The sequence below is a fragment of the Schistocerca piceifrons genome, chromosome 2 (genome assembly GCF_021461385.2).
Source record: "Schistocerca piceifrons isolate TAMUIC-IGC-003096 chromosome 2, iqSchPice1.1, whole genome shotgun sequence".
NCBI classification, from domain to species: Eukaryota; Metazoa; Arthropoda; class Insecta; order Orthoptera; family Acrididae; genus Schistocerca; species Schistocerca piceifrons.
Window position 1 is genome coordinate 799153770 of NC_060139.1, and position 22311 is coordinate 799176080.

General features: G+C 42.7%; 1 protein-coding gene across 1 annotated transcript in view; it reads right to left on the reverse strand.

Annotated features, from left to right (window-relative positions):
* The window catches only part of LOC124775865, a 748131-nt gene that overhangs the window by 367787 nt on the left and 358033 nt on the right, over window positions 1-22311 (reverse strand). Inside the window, exon 4 of the mRNA XM_047250699.1 lies at window positions 10020-10117. Within this exon, the coding sequence (XP_047106655.1) occupies window positions 10020-10117 (98 nt within the window). The remainder of the gene's footprint in view (window positions 1-10019; window positions 10118-22311) is intronic.

Here is a 22311-nt window from a genome sequence, read left to right on the forward strand (position 1 = left end):
TAATAAGCAAGAGTCCCATGTTCGAATCCTTGCTTTGACACAAATTTTCATTCGTCGCTTTAGTCTTCATACGAATGTCATAGATGTTTGAGGCTAGGAAAAGTCTTCGCAATCATATCGTTTCAGCCAGAAAGAAATTATTTGTTTATATATATATATATTTTTGCCTACACTACTCATGGCTGCGTGTCTACAAGCAGTGGCTTTCCATAGGTCGTCATTGCTGAGTTTGATTCGTATGGCGAAGTTAAAAACTTTACAGTGTATCTACTGGGCACCTACCAATTTTCTTCAGACTATGAATGGTGTCGGCCTTAATCTGTCCTCTTCAATATTTTCCATTTATTTCTATCTTGGTTACAGGCATACACTTTTGCTTTTATTGCGGTAACAGTGACCGATTTCCGCTATTTATCTGCTACATTGGCTACACTTAGGTCTTTGTCTTCGGTCTCTCGAGCGAGTTTGGCTCACAAGTGGTCCGTATGAACTTCCCTCACAGATTTGATTAATCTTGACTGGATGCGTAGGGTACAACTAAGACTTCAACATGTGTAAGCAGGAAGACGTAACTCTTCTCTGTTTCCCAGGAAATCGAGTTTGAAAATTTTAGGTGCACTTATATACTTTGTAGGGTAAGTAGCATCCAAGGAGTCCACAACCGAGCATCCCAATCTGCCTTCGGCAGTGTGGTGTCACCGCCAGACACCACACTTGCTAGGTGGTAGCCTTTAAATCGGCCGCGGTCCATTAGTATACGCCGGACCCGCGTGTCGCCACTGTTAGTGATAGCAGACCGAGAGCCACCACACGGCAGGTCTAGAGAGACGTCCTGGCACTCGCCCCAGTTGTACAGCCGACTTTGCAAGGAACGGTTCACTGACAAATACGCTCTCATTTGCCGAGACGATAGTTAGCATAGCCTTCAGCTACATTTGCTACGACCTAGCAAGGCGCCATAGCTTTAATAATTAATAGTGTGAAGCATGTATCATCAAGAGCGATGTTCTACAAATGTGGATTAAAGTTAAGTATTCCAGAAGCTGCGCACTTTTCTTTATAGCATTCATTACGTATCCTGTTTCAGACCTCACGCCAGCCTGCGTGAGTTTAAGCGTGTGCCTTTCGGCTTCCTCTCATTGTGTCTAGGCTGTCTTGTCTAGACACAACAGGCAGGACCGCAGTGCGGACGCGTTCCTGTGTTCTGCGCACGGGGTAATGCTTGTCTGCGTTGATGTTTAAATGGTCCGTATCAAACACCCCTGATGTACTAGCAGTATCGTGATTCACCTTTTGCTGATACTTTGAGAATACTACCGCCGGCCGGGGTGGCCGAGCGGCTCTAGGCGCTACAGTCAACCGCGCGACCGCTACGGTCGGAGGTTCGAATCCTGCCTCGGGCATGGATGTGTGTGATGTCCTTAGGTTAGTTAGGTTTAAGTAGTTCTAAGTTCTAGGGGACTGATGACCTTAGAAGTTAAGTCCTATAGTGCTCAGAGCCATTTGAACCATTTTTTTTGAGAATATTACCTAAGGACATACTGGAACTGCGGTGTAATAGCTGGCGCTTATCCATGGGTTGTGCTGCGCTGCCACTAGTACAGCTATTTCATTAGCTTCTCCGTCGACGCGTTTAGTTCGTCTGCTTTTGCCGATATGTACGCTGCCATCAGACATAAAAGCGTTCAGAACACTGTAATAGAACGAGCCAGAACTAGCTTCCTCCCGAAAATGCTTGGCATACAAGGCAATAACAGTGTCAACATTTCTCCACGTTCTCTGTAAATCAGAATCATTTAAATTTTTTCTTCTGTGTTTGTAACTTTCATCGTTCACTTGCTCGTCTGTTCTGCAAATGATAGACAGATATGCAGGGCATAAACACTGCGCAAGTATCGTAACGCTTAGAGCCGCTATTTGTTCTACGTGTGCACGATACATGAACTCCGGTCGCAGTGGACTGCCTGTTATGATACGTCGTAGTTCGCCACACGGTCACGGTGGCGCGTCGAATAGTCCCGTGTTCGATATGTCGACGGAAAACAGCGTTGCGATAGGGGTTTCCAATTAGAAGTTACGAAATACTGACCTGTCCTACTCTCGCTGCGTGAATGTGCGGCCCCACGTGCGATTGGATATTCAAGGGACTTTTAGAAGCATGTCGTAAATTACGATTGTGTACTCATCTCTTTTCCTACGATTACAGCGCCATCTGTGGCGAAACGAAGAACATGCTTCAGACGAAACGCATGTAGATCTTGCCGTAGAATCGTAATCTGTAATAAGAAACGGGGGTTCCCACTGAAAATTTCAAATTTGCCCCCCCCCCACTCCCGCCACCCACACAGTGGGTGGGGTGGCGGTTCGAGTCTTGTATCGCTGTATGCCCCCCTCCGATACAAACAAATGGGAACTATAACTGTTTTTGATGCGATGTGTAGTTTTTGTGATATTTCAATGTCTTCAGTTAAAATGAACGTCATATGTAATAATGAAGATAGTAATAAATACATTAAATAAACACTAAAACATAAAATTCTATACATTTCCTACTTTGACACAGCTGTCACCATAGGTGACTGCAGGCCATGAATTGCGACCCCTGCCTACTTCGCACCCATACGCACTAGCATTCGTTTGCCTCCTCTCAAAGACTCTAGCAGCTAATACTCTCTTTTTTATTTCCAAGTTACTGTCTCAACCTGCAGTTTTTTTTGTAGTAAGTACTTAGCTTCGCAGGCACAGGATTGCTGGATCAAATCCCGTTGGTGGTACTGCTTTATTTTTTTGAGCTATCTGCGCCAATACTCGGGACGATATGCTTCGATATGAGTGGTGGCGACCGAGAACAGTTTCTGAATTTAAACTAAATTTTATCATAGGAACATTGAGAAAACCATGACCGTGGAAAAATTCGAAGTTCATTACGGTGCCGTATCTCGCAGTTATTGTTGTTTTCCGTGTTTCTACTATCAGTATCATCCTGATTCGAGCAGTACTTCACAGATTATATACTATAGTTTTCGCCAAATATACTGTTTTGCAAGTTCTCGTAAGTCCTTTATTTTTTCCCGATAACCTAAATAAAAAATTCTCAAGTTAGAGATAAGGTCAGTCATTAAATATTGATAATTTGCAGAGTCATAATGAATCTGTTGTTAGAATAACGTTGGAAAAAAATACGAACGGCGAGGTTCAGCCCACAGACGCTTGTTTTAGGAAACTAAGCATTTACTCGCTAGGCTGCGGACTCCATGAATAACAGCAACCCTACAAAGTACATAAGCACGCCTAAAATTTTCAAGCTCGATTTTCTGGAAAACGGTTGAGAGTTGCGTCTTCCTGTTTACATATGCTGATGTCTTAGTCGCCGCGCGGGATTAGCCGAGCGGTCTAAGGCGCCTCAGTCGTGGACTGCACGGCTGTTTCCGGCGGAGGTTCGAGTCCTCCCTCGGGCATGGGTGTGTGTGTGTGTGTTTGTCTTTAGGATAATTTAGGTTAAGTAGTGTGTAAGCTTAGGGACTGATGACCTTAGCAGTTAAGTCCCATAAGATTTCACACACTTTTTTTATGTCTTAGTCGTTCCCTATGCACCTTGTCAGTATGAATCATATCGGTGAGAAGAAGTTCGTGCGTCCCGTTGCCAGAGAATGAACTGCGAGGGTATCGTCGCCTAATTTGGGCAGGCTAGTTATCGAAACGAGTAGGTGGCAGTTGGAGTGTGTTTGTTGTTGTGGATACGAGCAAGCAAACAGTGCTAACCAGGGAGAGGACGCTAGTAAGAAGTGGAACATGATGGTCTGACAGTTGCTTGATGTACGTAATCTGTTTTGGCACTGCTGTCGACAGAAGGCGTGAGACTGGAATGAAGAGCTGGTAATAAGTGTCACTACAATAGGATGCGCTGAAACGGAGAAAGAGTGTGTGTGTGTGTGTGTGTGTGTGTGTGTGTGTGTGTGAGAGAGAGAGAGAGAGAGAGAGAGAGAGAGAGAGAAGGAGTAAGTGTGAGTGCATTAATCAGTTCGTATTGAGGACCGGAAAACAGCAAGCGTATAAGGGTCCTCTCTGTTTGTCTGCTGAGCAATACAAAGTAATGTGTCCTTTTTCTTTACGACTTTCTCTTGCAATGGAGCAGTGTGGTTGCTTACATCTTGTTGTCGCATGTGTTACAGACTGGCACTAACGGCTACGATCAATGTGTGCAGTATCTTGCTCTGTTTACGAACTGAATTTAACACGTGATCGGGTGCACTGGGTTGGTACCTCATTCACCAAACAAATCTTGCAGGTGTCATTCAGTATTAAAACGTTTATTTATCAATTTATCACTGTGTTGAGAACGGCAGGTTTTTGTACATAAGCCAGGCGAACTGTGTAGGACTTTCATAAATTCTTGGAAATTTGTGGTAACGTCTATGGGACCAAATTGCTGAGGTCGTCGGTCCCTATACTTACACAGCACTTAATCTAACTTAAACTAACTTACGCTAAGGATAACACACACACATCCATGCCCGAGGGAGGATTCGAGCCAACGACGGGGAGAGCCACGCGAACCGCTCGGCTACCCCACGCGGCTAGCAAATTTCCAAAGAAAATAATAATTATAAAGTTATTTAAAATCACATAGCACTATTTCAAATTTGTATCGTTCGTAAATTTAATTAACTGAAGCATCGGTTTCATCAGATAGTAGATGAGAGCAAGCGTGGATTGCAACCCAATGCCAACGAGGAAGTACTTAATCAAAACATTTTCGTTCCTTATCCAAGTCAGTTCTTCCAACAAAAACCTTCTCTGTTCGTAGTAGGAGCTCGCAAAGAACAACATTTTGGATTAGTAAATTATTTTCAGGTCAGATAAGGCAAATCACTTTGAGAGCTTCGAGACGACGGTTCCTCGTCACTTTATTCACTTGTTCTGGAGTGTTGTGGCGTGGCCAGGTCATTGCGACGAAATACAACAATTGTATACATGAAAGCACATATCTGAGTATATTTATTGCTAACCTAAAATATATTAAACGAAACAAAATGTTCTGCTGCCATTACACTGAAGTGCCACAGGAACTGCTATAGTCAGTATTCAAATACAGAGATATGTAAAAAGGCAACGCCTATATAAGACAAGAAGTGTCTGGCGCAGTTGTTAGATCGGTAGCTGCAGTTACAATGGCAGACTCTTAAGATTTAAATGACTCTGAACGTAAGAGCGATGAAATGAGGATTTTCCCGTAAAAGCAATTCACGATTGTACGATGACTATCAGGAATCCGGTAAAACATCAAACCTCCGACATCGCTGCGGCCGGAGAAAGATCCTTCAGGATTAGGACCAACGACGACTGAAGAGAATCTTTCAGTGTGACAGATGTGCAACCCTTCCACAAATTGCTGCAGATTTCAGTGCTGGGCCATCAACATGTATCAACGTGTGAACCATACAACGAAACATCATCGATATGGGCTTTCGGAGCCGAAAGCCTAATCGGGTATCCTTGATGACTGCACGAAGAAAAGCTTTACGCATCGCCTGGACCCGTCAACACCGACATTGGATTGTTGATGACTGGAAACATGTTGCAGGTCTGACGGATCTCGTTTTAAATTGCATGGAGCGGATGAACGTGTACGGGTACGGGGGACTGTTCAAGCTGATGAAGGCATGGTGTGGGGCGTGTGCATCTGGAGTAATATGGGACCCCTGATACGTCTAGATATGGCTCTGACAGGTGACACGTGTGTAAGCATCCTGTCTGATCACCTGTATCCGTTCATGTCCATTGTGCATTCTGACGGACTTGGGCAATTCCAGCAGGACAATGCAACACCCCACACGTCCAGAATTGCTACAGAGTGGCTTCAGGAACACTCTTCTGAGTTTAAATACTTCCGCTGGCCGCCAAACTCCTCAGCCATGAACGTGATTGAGCGTACCTGGGATGCCTCGCAACGTGCTGTTCAGAAGAGATCTCCACCCTTTCGTACTCTTCCGGATTTATGGACAGACCTGCTGGATTCAGGTGTCAATTCCTTCCAGCACTACTTCGTACATCAGTCGAGTCCTTGCCACGTCATGTTGCGGCACATGTGCGTCCTGGTAGGGGCCCTACACGATATTAGGCATGTGTACTATTATACTGGTAAGTACAAAGATAAGACTATAATGTGAAACCATTTCAGCCGGCCGCCTTGGCTGAGCGGTTCTGGGCGCTTCAGTGCGGAACCGCGCTTCTGCTACGCTCGCAGGTTCCAATCCTGCCTATGGGCATGGATGTGTGTGGTGTCCTTACGTCAGTTCGGTTTAAGTAGTTCTAAGTCGAGGGGAGTGATGACCTCAGATGTTAAGTCCCATAGTGCTTAGAGCCGTTTGAACCATTTTTTTGAAACCATTTCATAGTTCCGTTAGAACTAATGTATGCGCTGAACTTGTCCAGAACTGTGAATAAGATTCACATTGTCGATACTGACAGATGTTTACTGCATGCTATATCCATGTAATATAATATAGGACTGTGTCATTTGTTTGCTGATTTCTGTAGGTCTTTCGTTATAGATAAAAGGTCCTGCGATAGAAGACACGTGTTTCACTGTAGCGCAGATTAACAAGAGCTCGCAGCAGTGACATACCTTTCGAAATTATCTTTCGTCCTTAAGTTTTGCATACCGGTATAGCGTCAAGTAAAGGCCCCAATTTAGGGAAAATTTCCGGAAATGTACGTCTACAAAGAACCAGTATATACTGGCGGAAGTCAGTTTGTGAGGAAGGGTCGTCAATCGTTCTTGGGTAGCTCAGTCCATAGAGCACTTGCAAACGAACCGAGGTCGAGTCTCGGCCCGGCGTATAATTTTTATCTGTCAGGATATCCGAAATCAGCGCTGCAGGTTGAAAATCACATACAAGTTATTTGACAGTTTGGGCAACGTAATAGCAAGACAGGAAAAATGTAGACCTATTAGTAGTAATAGTCGACCTTGAAAATAATGCAAGATTTTAGAAATTTGGAGGAACATGGGAGTAAGATATAGGGAAAGACAGATAGTGTTCAATATACGAGGGCTATCCATAAAGTACGTTACGTTTTGGAATTAAAAATAAATAAAGTATTGGAAATTTTTTTTATTATATACAGATGAAAGCCACACTTAAATACTACTTTTCTAGATAGTTGCCATTTAAATTAAGGCACTTATCGTAGCGATGAACGAGCTTGGAAATTCCTTCGTCGTAAAATTCGGCCGCCTGCGCCTTCAACCACGTGGTTACCCCTTCTTGAAGCTGTGCGTCGTCATCAAAACGCTGCATAGCCAACCACTTCTTCATTGCTGGGAGTAAGTGGCAGTCGCTCGGTGCCAGGTCGGGACTGTACGGCGGATGAGGAAACAACTCCCACTTAAAAGATTCGAGAACTTCACGAGCGGCATTTGCCGTGTGGGCCCGGGCGTTGTCGTGAGTCAGCAAGATCTTTGAGCCCAACTTTCCCCTGCGCTTGTTTTGTATTGCTCTTCTGCGGTTGTGCAGAGTTTGGCAATACCTTTGAGAGTTTATTGTAGTGCCTCTTTCCAGGAAATCCACAAAAGTCACACCTTTTCTGTCCCAAAAGAGGTAACCACGTGGTTGAAGGCGCAGGCGGCCGAATTATACGACGATGGAATTTCCAAGCTCGTCCATCGCTACGATAAATGCCTTAATTTAAATGGCAGCTATGTAGAAAAATAGTCTTTAAGTGTGGCTTTCATCTGTATATAATAAAAAAAAATTCCAATACGTTATTTATTTTTAATTCCAAAACGTAATGTAGTTTGTGGATAGCCCTCGTACATAAGAACCAAGAGAGTACAATAAGAATGGAAAACTAAGAACAAAGTGCTCAGTTTAAAAGCTTTGTAAGATAGTGATACAGTCTTTCGTCCTATTGTTCGACCTACACATCGAAGAAACAATAAGAGAAATGAAATGAAGGTCGAAGAGTGGATTTAAATTAAGAGAGAAAAGATTTCAAAGTTTTGCTGGTGACTTCGCTATCCTCAGTGCCAGTGAAAGAGAATTATACATGTTGAAACGATGAACAGTATAATGAGTACACATTATACTCTGAGATTAAGAGGTAGGCAAGACAGAGGAATTCATGGCGGGCCACGTCCAACCAGGGAGGAGACTGATGAGCTCTCCCGACCTCCTATCCATCCCTCAACCTAGGGAAAATGTCTGACTATGTTGTTGACTTAAATAATACAATGAGGGAAGGGCCATGCGAAAGTTCTTTCCAAGCTTTCTAATTAATAATTTGATGCAGCGCAGATATTGTCATGGCATTTGTGCTTGTGATCCCTTTGTTTCCTTGAACCGGGCAAACATTGTCGATGATACCGAACTAATCTAGAATCGGACCTCTTTCTGTAACATCACGATTCACGGTTGTGTCAAACTGTATGAGCATATTAATTAACTGAGAAACAGAATATTTATGTCAGTATCAAAGTGATAACACAGTAACAAAAACAAAGCTTAATCCCATGGTTCCTAATACACTAGAAAAGGCATCCGGGAGTTTTCACACACGTAGTCGGAGATATATGGATAATTTAATAATTATTTCTACATTATTAAATTTTTCATCGGCAAGTGTCTCAGCAGTTTGTGTAGTGGCGCAGTACTATTCACAGTTGTATAGGTCTGCACTTTTATCTAGTAAAATATACACCGCGGGAATTTACAGAGAATTTAATAAAAATTCTACATTATTTTCCTGCGAATCTATTCAAATAACGAATGAAAACATGTACGCGACCGTTGCAGCATTGCCTGTTAATGAAATGAAAGTATCCGTTCTAGGTAAAATCTTTTGTATTTAATAGCTTATAACTTTTTCACTTTTCAGTGAAATCTGCGTTGCACTACTAACGATACTTTTCAAATCATTATTACTGCATTTTCTCTGCTTATTTCCGAATTCCTGATATTCTCTGACTACAAAATGAGTGCATTATTTTTTGACACAAGTAGCCAACCAGATATTTTCAGTTACTTGCTTCTCTTTCAGCAAGTGACATAGTTTTATGCTTTTTCGTGGTGTTAACTGGTTTATCGTTAACTGGGTAGAGCTGAATGTAACATAAATATTGTCTTTTAGTTCACTTGTTTCCTTCGATGAGGGAAGTGACAATTATAAGATTCTGCAGGACAGTCAATCTAATGGAGCTCTGTTGCAACCCCCTCTCATCATTATCGACAGTTTGCCTAAATCGTTAAGAAAACTAAAGTTGGGCTGATTTATTTGAAAATTACACGGCCAATTTCTATTCTTTATCCTGGCTACGAGATATTGAACCATAATCTACCAGCCATTGTCTGCCCTTGCAAGTTTTAATGAGTGCAATAATAATAAAATCTACAAACTGTGAAAACGGATTGGAGAGTGTGCATATGAACGCATGAGAAGATAATGCTACCGATTATTGAAGGAAAATAAAGCCATGATATCATGGCAAGCCATTTGAAATGTTCGTTAACTGAATTTCTCGTTGATTGTGTGTTTACGTGGGAGACTGCTTCACAACAAGGAATCTTTCACTGATATTTTTAGAATTTTTGAGATAACGTTCTTGTAAATCATGATTTTCTATAAAAAATTAACCACTAATCTAAAATCGCAATCTACTGAATTTATTATTATGGCACACATTATTACACACCGTGTTGCGAAAGCAGACAATGACAAACTAAGAACGTTTCATTTGCAGCAGACTAATCAGAATCTTGCACGTGCGTGAACCAATCGATATTTCCAACCGCTTTTTATATGCGACCAGCCATTATCTTTGAAGCGCGCTTGTTTGACACAAGCTTTATTTGCACCTACACTAACTGAAAAACCATAGACAAATAGTGGTCAGACACAAAGATAATTAATTCTCAAAAAATAATTGAGGGTATGGTTAATAATAAAGAACTTATAAATGGAAACGTCTGTTTATATTGACAGATATTGAATTTAATGATAATGTTTAAGTTACTCACCGATCAATTAACGTTTTCGATTTTCTGAGCAGGATTTCGACGTCTTGGCTTTGCGATTCGCAGGAAGATTTATCTAAAAAACTACTGTGCAGGTTGACCTGGAACAAAATGCGCCAGTTACGAACATGAAAACACATATGGATACAGTAAGCTTAAATATCACTCAATCAATTACTTTATTTTGAAAACCTCGACAAAGTCGAATTAGCTCCATATTTTGGAAATTATTAAATCGTGTGGTAATTTTATACAATATACAGTTGATATAAGACAAGTGATTTTACACAATATACATATGATATAAGATAAGATTAAACATTAAAGTACGTGTTTCTCAACCAATTAATTAAGCCGGGTGTGAGAGTCAACAATTTGTCGGGAATCCCAGGATATGAATGAAGTGGACAGCATTGGACTAGATGTTCAATTGTCTGCTCTTCTTGATTACATTCACACATTGGTGAACTGATCCAGTCCAATTTGTACCTGAAGCAGTTACAATAACCATGTCCAGTCCTTAACCTGTTGAGGTGACACCGGAAGTTCCTCGGTAGGTCAAAACCTTTTAGCTTCTTTGTGGAATCAAGGTGATGGGCTTTTGTTTCCAATGTTTTTGTTGACCATTCATGCTTCCAGCTTTCATTTAGATCAAAACCATCCGCGATGAGTTGTCCTGCAGTAATACTTGCTGGTCTTCTTGATCGCAATCGTTGCTGTGGCGGATGACAGAATTCCTAGTGCAGTGGTAGAGAGGGTGATGCAGAGATTTTCTTGGCCTCCCTCAGTAGAGCTTGTTTCCACCTTAAGTGAAGTGGAGGGATGTGACTCAATACAGGTCACTCAATCCTCAATACGTCACATCTCTCCACCTCACTTAAGGCGGAAACATTTTGGAATAGTAACTGGTGACATCACCTTGCCCTCTCCAGCTCCTAACTGTGTACACACACACACACACACACACACACACACACACACACACACAGGCATCAACTGGGGATCCTTAGTCTAGAAGTAATTCATACATCAGTGGTTTAATCTACAACCTAAATCCTCAATAAGATGAATGCAGTTGATAACACCTATCAAGGAACATGCATGTTATGTCAGAAATTAGTAATTCCGACAACAGACTCAAGGTTATATGTCACGTAATGAAAAGAGAGGCAAGATAACAGACCGCAGAACACGATAATATTACTATTGAATTAAATGGAAGGGCTACAAATGACCAGAAGTAGGTAGCAGGTACATTTAGTAATCATCTCATAAATGTAGTTGAAAATGTAGGAACGAACAGTTCAAGTGAATAATCAGATCACTATGTTAAAAAAGCAACTCTCATAAAATTCAGTCATATGCATGCATCACAGACTTCTCATTCTGGAATTAAGAATATTAAATATTATCTCAAATACGAAATCCCACCTGGATTTGATGGCGATAGAGTGCAAAAGACTTGTCCCCTTATAATAAGCCCTGTGTTATCTGGAATACGTAGTGCATCGCTAAATCAAGGCATGGTTCCAGACACATTGAAATGCGCCATTGTTAAATCCTCTATAAGAAAGATGATGGGAGAGATGTCAATAATTACCGACCTGTTTCACTATTGTCGTAATTTTCCAAATTTTTTGAGAACGCGATATATTCTATAACAGTATCCTCGATAGCATGCTCAGTAAATCATAGTTTGGATTTCAGAAGAAATGTTTAACCGAAACTGCTATTTACGCGTTCCCTCACAAACGTTCTGCAGGGATTAAATAACAAAATAGCTCCAGCTGGTTTTTTCTGTTACCTGTCTAAGGCATTGGACTGTGTGAAGCACAATATTGTTCTAGACAAATTGAGCTTTTACAGATTCAGTGGAACAGATGGTATAGCCAAGCAGCGGCTAATGTTTTATCTAACCAAAAGAATGCCGAAAGTTGTACATAACAACTGAGACGGTATAATCAGGGGAGATTCTTCTGATTGCGGAGCAGTGACGCATGGAGTTCCTCAAAACTCAATCTTAGGTCGCAACTGATCCTAATGTATGTAAGCGACGTTCCACCTAATATAGAGGAAGTATAATTAATTGTTTTAGCTGATTGTACTACTATTTTAATGACTCCAGGCATACATGCAGCAACAGAAGAAACAGTAAACAAATTTCTTAGAACTATAATTGACTGGTTTTCTGCAAATGGCTTGACTCTCAGTTTTCAAAATACACAAAATATTCAGTTCTGCACATCTAGAAGTAATACACCAGTGATAAGTGTAATACATGATGCAGAAATAATAAATAAGGTGGAAATTTCAGAATTTTTAGAAGTCCATATTGATCAGAAAGTAAGAAAAGCACATTTTGGAACTCCTAAAAGAACATAGTTCTGCTTCGTCTGCAGTTAGAATCGTTGCAAGTCTTGGAGAACGGAATAGTGTTCTGGGGTAACTCGTATTTAAGAAAGAAAGTCTTTATTGCTCAGAAACGTGCTGTGAGAATAATACGTGGTAATCACCCACGAACATAGTGCAAGCATCCAGTTAAAGAGCCAGAAATTTCGACTACTGCACACAGTATGTTTATTCCTTCGTGAAGTTAAATGTAAATAATGCATTGGAATTCAAAAAGAACAATGATGTGTAAAGTACAACAACAGAAGAAAAAAAAAGTGACATTCATTACTCCACGTTAAGCTTTTCCTTAACACACAACGGGGTTCGCAATGCTGCAATCAAAATTTTTGATCACTTACCTAGTGGTATAAAATACGACAGATAACGAAATAAAATCTGAAAACATACCGAAAAATGTTCTTCTTCCCAATTCCTATTTTGTATTACTATTATTGCAATGTATAAAATATACGGGTACGAATTACTGACTAATATATGCATGTTACAAAATTAAAACATTTTTAAAATGCCAGCATGTAGCCATATTTAAAAATTAATTTGTTATTTGAATAAAAAATGATTTGTTCCACGTCATTATGATTTATCGTGCAAATGATCCACGAAACATGAAACTAACTAACTACTAGCTAACCTAATGGAAACCACAAGTATGCGCTCCCATCACGGAGGCCCCCTCAACCATATTCATAGGTTCCATAGAATAAGGCGCCAGAAACGTTCGTGAGACATGACAAGGTCGTATAAATCAGTAATTCCTTCCAAGTGGCCCATATACCACACAGAAAATCGCACTAAACAGTCTGAAACACCGTTTTCCCACCATTATCACTGCTGTACTCGTAACTTCCAGAATGGCGATTAAGAGATTTAAAAGACCGTAACTTACACATACAATTTTTCCATACAGAAAGCTTCTGTTCTGCCACACAGACATCTTACGATGAAGCTATATGTAAGTATAGTTTAATCTTTAGCTTGTCGAAGGCATAGAGGAGCAAGACGCATGTGTAACAGTTTATAAGAATATTTATGCTCGACTGCTCTTATAAAGTTCATCATCTTCAAATTAGATCGAATTACAACTGACGCTTTGTATCTTCATACGCACGACATCACAAGGGTAAGATTGTGATTATGTGTATCTCAATATGCGAACTTGATCCTCGAAAGCGTGTATTAATATGATTAGATGTTTAAGTCGATTAACATTATAAATGTAGTTGAGCTGCAATGTTATCTTGAATTGTGAAATTACTGCTTCGACCTAACTGTCATTTAGCAATGGATGAAATTCAGCTGTATAGTAATTTAGTTTAAGAACAAATTGCTAATTTGTGCCATTCCTTGCCTTTTTCCCCTCAATAATCCAAAAGATTTGTATGTTTTTCTCCGATATCATGGCATGTTATTGTTATCCGTTGTCAGCTGTTATATTGTGTGTACACTGATGAAATAAACATTTACGGTCACCTGCCTAATGCGGTGTTACCCCACCTTTAGAGCGCAATACAGCAGAGATCCTGCGTGGCATGTATTCGATACGCCATTGGTAGTTTTCCAGAGGTAAGTGGCACCAGCAGTCTACGCACAGGCCACAAATTTTTCTTAAGTTATGGGCCGGTAGCTTGTGGGTATGGAGGTGGCGCTCTGTACGGTTCAAAATGCAGCGCCATCCGGTTCACATCAGGCGAATTTGATGGCCAAGATACCAGCATCGGTTTACGTTCTGTGATGATACGTAAACGATGCTCACATCAGTAGCACGCTGTCCAGTTTCGCAGCTTCCGAGGCTGTCGATCCCCTGTGGGGGCCGTAACAATCTGTCCTCTATGTAAGTCTCTTGTGTCAGTGGGTTTACCATTTGCGGCCCCTATCGTCACTATAATGTTTCTCCATTCATTTTTGCTCCACTTAAATACTTGGTGTTTAAACGGGGGGCTTAGCAAGAAATGCAACACTTTTTTTTTAGAAAGTACGTTGGTTTTATTTAGGATTACTGTAGACAACATTATTCCCTACTCGTTTAGCTACAAAACCCTATTTCCCAACATAACCTGGGTTGGGTTTAATGCGACGGCCTTGAGCCACCTTACTGGGAAGGCCTATATGTCCGCATGGAACCACTCTACTGGTCGACGTCGAAGCCAACGACTTGCTGCACTAATAACCTCCCCATCATCCACATACTGCTTCCCGGCATGCTCCACTGGATCAAACTCATGGAAGTCGGAAGGTGCGAGATGCGGGCTGTAGAGAAGATATGGAAGAACAGTCTAATGAAGTTTCGTGAGCTCCTCTCGGGTTCGCGTACTTTTGTGAGGTCTTGCGTTGTCGTTGAGGTGTCTGACTCAGATCAGTTGATCGCCTCGAATGAGAGTGTCCGCACGTTCCAACTTTGGAGGCGTCACAGCTGTGTGCGGCCGGCCGGCCGGCATGCGGGATATCTTGTTGCGATGATGACAGACGGCTCGCCCAAATGACTCGCCGAGCTTTTGTCCACTGCTAAATCTCTATAGGCCAATGGATGTCTCCGATGCGCTCGTTTTATTCTAAAAGAAGCTCAATGACAGATCTCTGCTTGGAGCGCACCTCCGTTGCAGACGTTATTTGGAAGACTACGTATAACGTCGCCACCTATCGGACCTTCAAGAAACCACAGGTACTGAAGCGGGAATATTTCATGATGTCCCACAATAAATGCCTCATATTTTCGACCGAAATCGGCATTATTTATTGAACGCCTCTCGTAATTAAAGTGCAGCTACTCACGGAGGTCCACCATGGGCTAGAATTATGGTACGGCAGCGAAACGTGTTAGACACTCTAATGCGTTAATGCGCAAACGATTTACGCCGGGAAAAAATTAGTTCCAACTTTGGCCACCAGGTGCAGATCTGGCGCTGTACAGCATCTTGTCGACATCTCCGTTGGTCATATAGAAAAAACCGTGTAAGCTGCGGTTAATGATAAAATGAACACTGTGCCATTTTCACTTGTTTGATGTTTTCTGCTCACGTCTAGTTTCTAATCCATTACACGTGGGAACATTTATATACGTATTTCTTTGATTCACAGCGTCAGATTTGCACCTTCTGGTCAAAATGGCTACTAATTTTTTGCAACGTAAACCGGAGCCGCTTTAACGCATTAGGATATCTACCAAGTTTCGCTGCCATACGATAATTACAGCCTACACCGTACCTCTGTGAGTAGCTGCATTTCAATTATAACCACCCGGTACTTTCATAACTGCGTCACGTGCTCTCAACATCCCATGCGGCTTTTCGTCTCTTGGTGGCCGGTGGTCATAATCAACTCTCCAGCCACAGTGCAAATGTATCAAGAGATAAGTGCGGAGATTATCACGTGCCAGTTGTCCACATGCGTGATTTATTTAATTAAAAAAAAACTTTTCGGGAAGATACGATACCCTCATCAAGTTCGTAGATGTATTATCCAATTAAGCAAATTCAAAAACATGCAAGAAGCAAAAATGCATGGTCACACATTTAAGACTGTCCATTGCAGATTTCGTGGTATAACGATCTGATTCTGTGAGGATGTTAAATGCAACCTGTATTTACGGAGACTCTTTCTCATTGTACCTAAGGGCATAATACTTTTATCAACGTGATAATGGATGATGTCTTCCCGAAACGTGTTTTGGACTTAAGTAAATCACACGTTTGGACAAATGGCTGGCGTTTATATCCTTACTGATGAATTGTTACAGCGTTATGCCTCATAGTATAAGCCCTTAAACAACATTTTTTAATAATCATTACCGTGTCTATTATAAAGTACTAGCGATGTAGAAGAATGTACACAAAATGTCACAAAATTAAGAAAAAAATCAGTACAATGAAATATCTGTAAGAATAACAAACAAGTACCATGAACAAAATTAACAGCCAACATTTGTTTCTCTGTCTATTTATCGATAGAGCATTTAAAGAATGGTTTCAATTAAAGTTCCAATTTCGAAACGCTGCAAAAACGAACCGTTGCTCAGAGTGACGTCAAATATGAACAGAATATTATTGAAGAAGGGGGAAACATTATGGAAACAAAAAATAGGTTATGAAAATTTTACCAATAGGTGGCGCTGTAAGCGGCATGATATGCAAAGTACAAGACGTAGGTTGCACGGCTGTACCTCAGTGTTCTTCTGAGACGTTCGGTATTATTGTCTCAATGCAGGATCGCGCGCTGTCGATAAAGCTGTTAGCTGTTTTACAAGAATTGTAACTGTGCACCAGTAATCCTGCAGAATTTCCGTATATTCAATGGTATGAAAGAACGGCGTTGGTCTATCAAGGGTCTGGAGAGAATGATAATGAAATTGGGAAAGACAGGTTGTTTTGAAGTGCATTCTGACTGATCTGACGTCGGTAGAAGCTGTAGCCACGGGTCTGCAGGAGTCGAGCGGTGAGGTGCAAACACGCAGTGCACGGGGAATTGTCCGAACTTTGGACATGACTGTGACCAAAATCCACAAAATGCTGCGAAACACGCTTCACCGCTCTTCATTCTAAATTACCCATGTTAATGAGTTGTTTCATGTTAGCTGCCAGTAATACAAATGTCTGCTCTGGAATTTGCCGGCCGTTGTGGCAGAGTGGTTCTAGGCGCTTCCGTCCGGAACCGAGCTGCTGCTGCGATCGCAGGTTCGAATCCTGCCTCGGGCATTGATGTGTGTGATGTCCTTAGGTTAGTTAGGTTTAAGTATTTCTAAGTGTAGGGGACTGATGACCTAAGATGTTAAGTCCCATAGTGCTTAGAGCCATTTGAACCATTTTTGCTGTGGAATTTCTTGCTCGCAAGGAAGTGGAAAATGAACATCCATGAAAGATTCTGTGGGCAGATGAAGCCCATTTCTGTCTCCAAAGGCACGTCAATACACAGAACTGTAGAAAATGGGCAACGGAAATCTGCTCGCACATCAACCAATACCGTCTCATTCTGCAAAAGTAACTGTGTGGTGCAGGTTGACGGTATCGTTCGTCATACGGCCATATTTTTTCGAGGAGACGGATATTACGGGTCCTCACAGTCACTGACAAACGCTATTAGCGTCTTCTGCACACCAGTGTCATTCCAGCTCTTCTACAGGGCGGATGTGTTGGTAAGATCGTTTTTATGCAAAATGGCATTCCGTTGCACTTTGGGCAGCCAGTGAATGAGCTGCTGCACAGACATTTTGGAAATGCTATTCCCAGAATTCTCAGCCCTCATTTCGCTACAGCATTGCCATCAGATTATCTTAACCTGTGGGGTTTTCTGAAATATGCTGTGTCAAGTGCTCCGATTACAAAAGTAGCTGAACTGAAAGCACGCGTTGCGTAATGTACTCTGAACGTTGCCTCTGGGGCACTCTGATCTATTTTGTAACATGCTGTTTCTCAATTTCAGCTTGTGGCAGAAAACGGTGGTCACGTTACTGAACATATCTTGCGCCATTCTGAGGACAGTTGAAAACCTATTTCATAGTCGTTTTTCATGGGGTTTCTGTCCTCAGGACAATTAAAAACCTATTTTTCCCATCCGATGAGGCTCGAACTTCCGATGGGCTTACCTAACTACCAGTGCAACAACTTTTGAATGCCAAATTTGTGCGGTCATGCACACTGCACAGTACTGTTGGTTTAATCAGCATCCCACAACCATAGGTTTGTATTGGCATTAATCCATTATTTGTAGTAAAATTTTCATTATTTTTTTTCTGTTTCTGTGGTGTGCGTACTGTAAGACCTTCGGTACACACACCATCAGATTATCTGACTTGTCGCTCTAACGAAGTAGGCGAGTGTCAGTAATATGTCTCGTGGTCTTATTGTGGCGTGTTTATCTTCTGCCGTTAGTTCAGACGATATAAATGCCACTTGCACGATTAGAGAAGCAGATTGACGGTGACCAACTTTAAACAGAACTTGATTCATTTTCATATACATTTATTAAAATAATAGAAAACATAGGCATTACGTAACTTGATTCTGGATGCTGTTTACAATTGACAATCTGAAGTCCCTTTGGTCTTGGTACGTTAATCTTATTCTCACGTATCTCTGATACTTGACAAAATGGTTCAAATGGTTCAAATGGCTCTGAGCACTATAGGACTCAACATCTTAGGTCATAAGTCCCCTAGAACTTAGAACTTATTAAACCTAACTAACCTAAGGACAGCACACACACCCATGCCCGAGGCAGGATTCGAACCTGCGACCGTAGCGGTCGCTCGGCTCCAGACTGTAGCGCCTAGAACCGCACAGCCACGCCGGCCGGCCTCTGATACTTGACAAAGTGTCTATACATTTCTCTTCATGGCTATGTACAGGAATATGATTATCTTATTAGGCGCAGACTGAAACTTGACTATAGACTGGTACAGACAAATGCAGACTAATTAATTGGAGGTCTGTACACTCGTTATAATACCTCGAACGTTCAGATATCACTGCTCGAGTTTGATCCGCGAGGAGAAAAGGTTCTACGTTAGCAGCAATCTCATTGGCTGCGTTACATATTAATACGCGGATCGGCGGAAGCAGAATTTGGTCCGTCTCTAAGACAGCGCCATTTCGTAGCGCGGAGACGGACCAGCTGTTGTGCTTAGCGGGGCGCGCTCTAGTGGGAAAGTTGTGTACGTGCTGACTACGCGGAATTATGTATATAACAGTTTCCGTAACGTTTCTATCTTTCTGGTTAATATTCTCATCTAACTCGACCTCCTTCTGCGCAAAGATTCATTTTACACTCGTTTGAAACTGGAACTTCAATTATAATCTTCCCGTATGAATGCGAATCATATGGGCCAGATATGGTCTCACTTTGGCTTCTTTCACTTCTTTAACTATCACGAAATTTTTTAGACTGGTAGCTATTTTAGAAAGAAAATTCTTTTATTGAGAACAAAATACTTTTATATGATGTGTACAAAATTGTGCTCAGCTCCAGCAGAACAGGTGTTTGTATGTGAGCACAGGAATGTAAACAATGATTGTACTGCGTGGTGATGTTGGAGACCTACTAAATGTTGGCTGAACTTGCCTTAGCAAGCCCACCTGTACAGTCCGACGTAAGACTAAACCCCCAAGAAGAAAAGAATAATACACTACTGGCCATTAAAATTGCTAGACCAAGAAGAAATGCAGATGATAAACAGGCATTCATTCGACAAATACACTCCTGGAAATTGAAATAAGAACACCGTGAATTCATTGTCCCAGGAAGGGGAAACTTTATTGACACATTCCTGGGGTCAGATACATCACATGATCACACTGACAGAACCACAGGCACATAGACACAGGCAACAGAGCATGCACAATGTCGGCACTAGTACAGTGTATATCCACCTTTCGCAGCAATGCAGGCTGCTATTCTCCCATGGAGACGATCGTAGAGATGCTGGATGTAGTCCTGTGGAACGGCTTGCCATGCCATTTCCACCTGGCGCCTCAGTTGGACCAGCGTTCGTGCTGGACGTGCAGACCGCGTGAGACGACGCTTCATCCAGTCCCAAACATGCTCAATGGGGGACAGATCCGGAGATCTTGCTGGCCAGGGTAGTTGACTTACACCTTCTAGAGCACGTTGGGTGGCACGGGATACATGCGGACGTGCATTGTCCTGTTGGAACAGCAAGTTCCCTTGCCGGTCTAGGAATGGTAGAACGATGGGTTCGATGACGGTTTGGATGTACCGTGCACTATTCAGTGTCCCCTCGACGATCACCAGTGGTGTACGGCCAGTGTAGGAGATCGCTCCCCACACCATGATGCCGGGTGTTGGCCCTGTGTGCCTCGGTCGTATGCAGTCCTGATTGTGGCGCTCACCTGCACGGCGCCAAACACGCATACGACCATCATTGGCACCAAGGCAGAAGCGACTCTCATCGCTGAAGACGACACGTCTCCATTCGTCCCTCCATTCACGCCTGTCGCGACACCACTGGAGGCGGGCTGCACGATGTTGGGGCGTGAGCGGAAGACGGCCTAACGGTGTGCGGGACCGTAGCCCAGCTTCATGGAGACGGTTGCGAATGGTCCTCGCCGATACCCCAGGAGCAACAGTGTCCCTAATTTGCTGGGAAGTGGCGGTGCGGTCCCCTACAACACTGCGTAGGATCCTACGGTCTTGGCGTGCATCCGTGCGTCGCTGCGGTCCGGTCCCAGGTCGACGGGCACGTGCACCTTCCGCCGACCACTGGCGACAACATCGATGTACTGTGGAGACCTCACGCCCCACGTGTTGAGCAGTTCGGCGGTACGTCCACCCGGCCTCTCACATGCCCACTATACGCCCTCGCTCAAAGTCCGTCAACTGCACATACGGTTCACGTCTACGCTGTCGCGGCATGCTACCAGTGTTTAAGACTGCGATGGAGCTCCGTATGCCACGGCAAACTGGCTGACACTGACGGCGGCGGTGCTCAAATGCTGCGCAGCTAGCGCCATTATACGGCCAACACCGCGGTTCCTGGTGTGTCCGCTGTGCCGTGCGTGTAATCATTGCTTGTACAGCCCTCTCGCAGTGTCCGGAGCAAGTATGGTGGGTCTGACACACCGGTGTCAATGTGTTCTTTTTTCCATTTCCAGGAGTGTATATTATACTAGAACTGACATGTGATTACATGTTCACGCAATTTGGGTGCATATATCCTGAGAAATCAGTACCCAGAACAACCAACTCTTACCGTAATAACGACCTTGATACACCTGGGCATTGAGTCAAACAGAGCTTGGATGGCGTGTACAGGTACAGCAGCCCGTGCAGCTTCAACACGATACCCCGGTTCATCAAGAGTAGTGACTGGCGTATTGTGACGAGCCAGTTGCTCGGTCACCATTGACCACACGTTTTAAATCTGTGAGAGATCTGGAGAATGCGCTGGCCAGGGCAGCAGTCGAACATTTTCTGTCTCCAGATAGGCCCGTACAGGACATGAAACATGCGGTCGTGCATTATCCTGCTGAAATGTAGGGTTTCGCAGGGATCGAATGAAGGGTAGAGCCACGGGTCGTAACACATCTGAAATGTAACGTCCACTGTTCAAAGTGTCGTCATTGCGAACAAAAGGTGACCGAGACGTGTAATCATTGGCACCCCATACCATCACGCCAGCTGATACGCCAGTATGGCGATGACGAATACACGCTTCCAACGTGCGTTCACCGCGATGTCGCCAGACACGGATGCGACCATCATGATGCTGTAAACAGGTTAAATTTCGTGTCTGTAGCACGTCATCTTCGTGGTGTAGCAATTTTAATGGCCAGTAGTGTACATCACCCGAAAAAAGGTGGAGCATGTGGAAGAAGAGGAGGGAATACAACTTCATGTTTGAGAAGGTATGTGATGTTACTGCATTCATTATATCGAGTCATATTTACAAAGAAATTCGCAGTATGAGCTCACCTACATTCGGGTGATGCATAAGTTCGTAGCGTTTTTCCGTAAGTTTAATAAACAAAACGGATAAACATAACAGAGATTTAAATCATCAGTAATACATTCTCCTACACTGTCTACAACAGTCTGCCAACTTTGGGGTAGATTTTCGATTCCGCGGCTGTGAAAATGACGTGATTTTGAGGCAAAGAATTCGTCGAGCCACTCTCGGGGTGTATTTTCATCCGGAAAGATAGTTCCTTGGAGGTTGTTCGGTAGAGGGCGTAAGAGGTGAAATTCTGAGGGAGCAGGATCAGGTGAGTAAGATGGGTGCGGTATGACTTCTTGACACAACTCCTGTATACTGTTTTTGTCAGTCTGCCAGAATCGATCTGGCGTTATCGTAGAGTAATACCAAATCACGCAGTCTTCCTTGTCGTTGTTCTTGGACTGCGCCTGCAAGGTGTCTCAGATGTTGACAATAAATGTC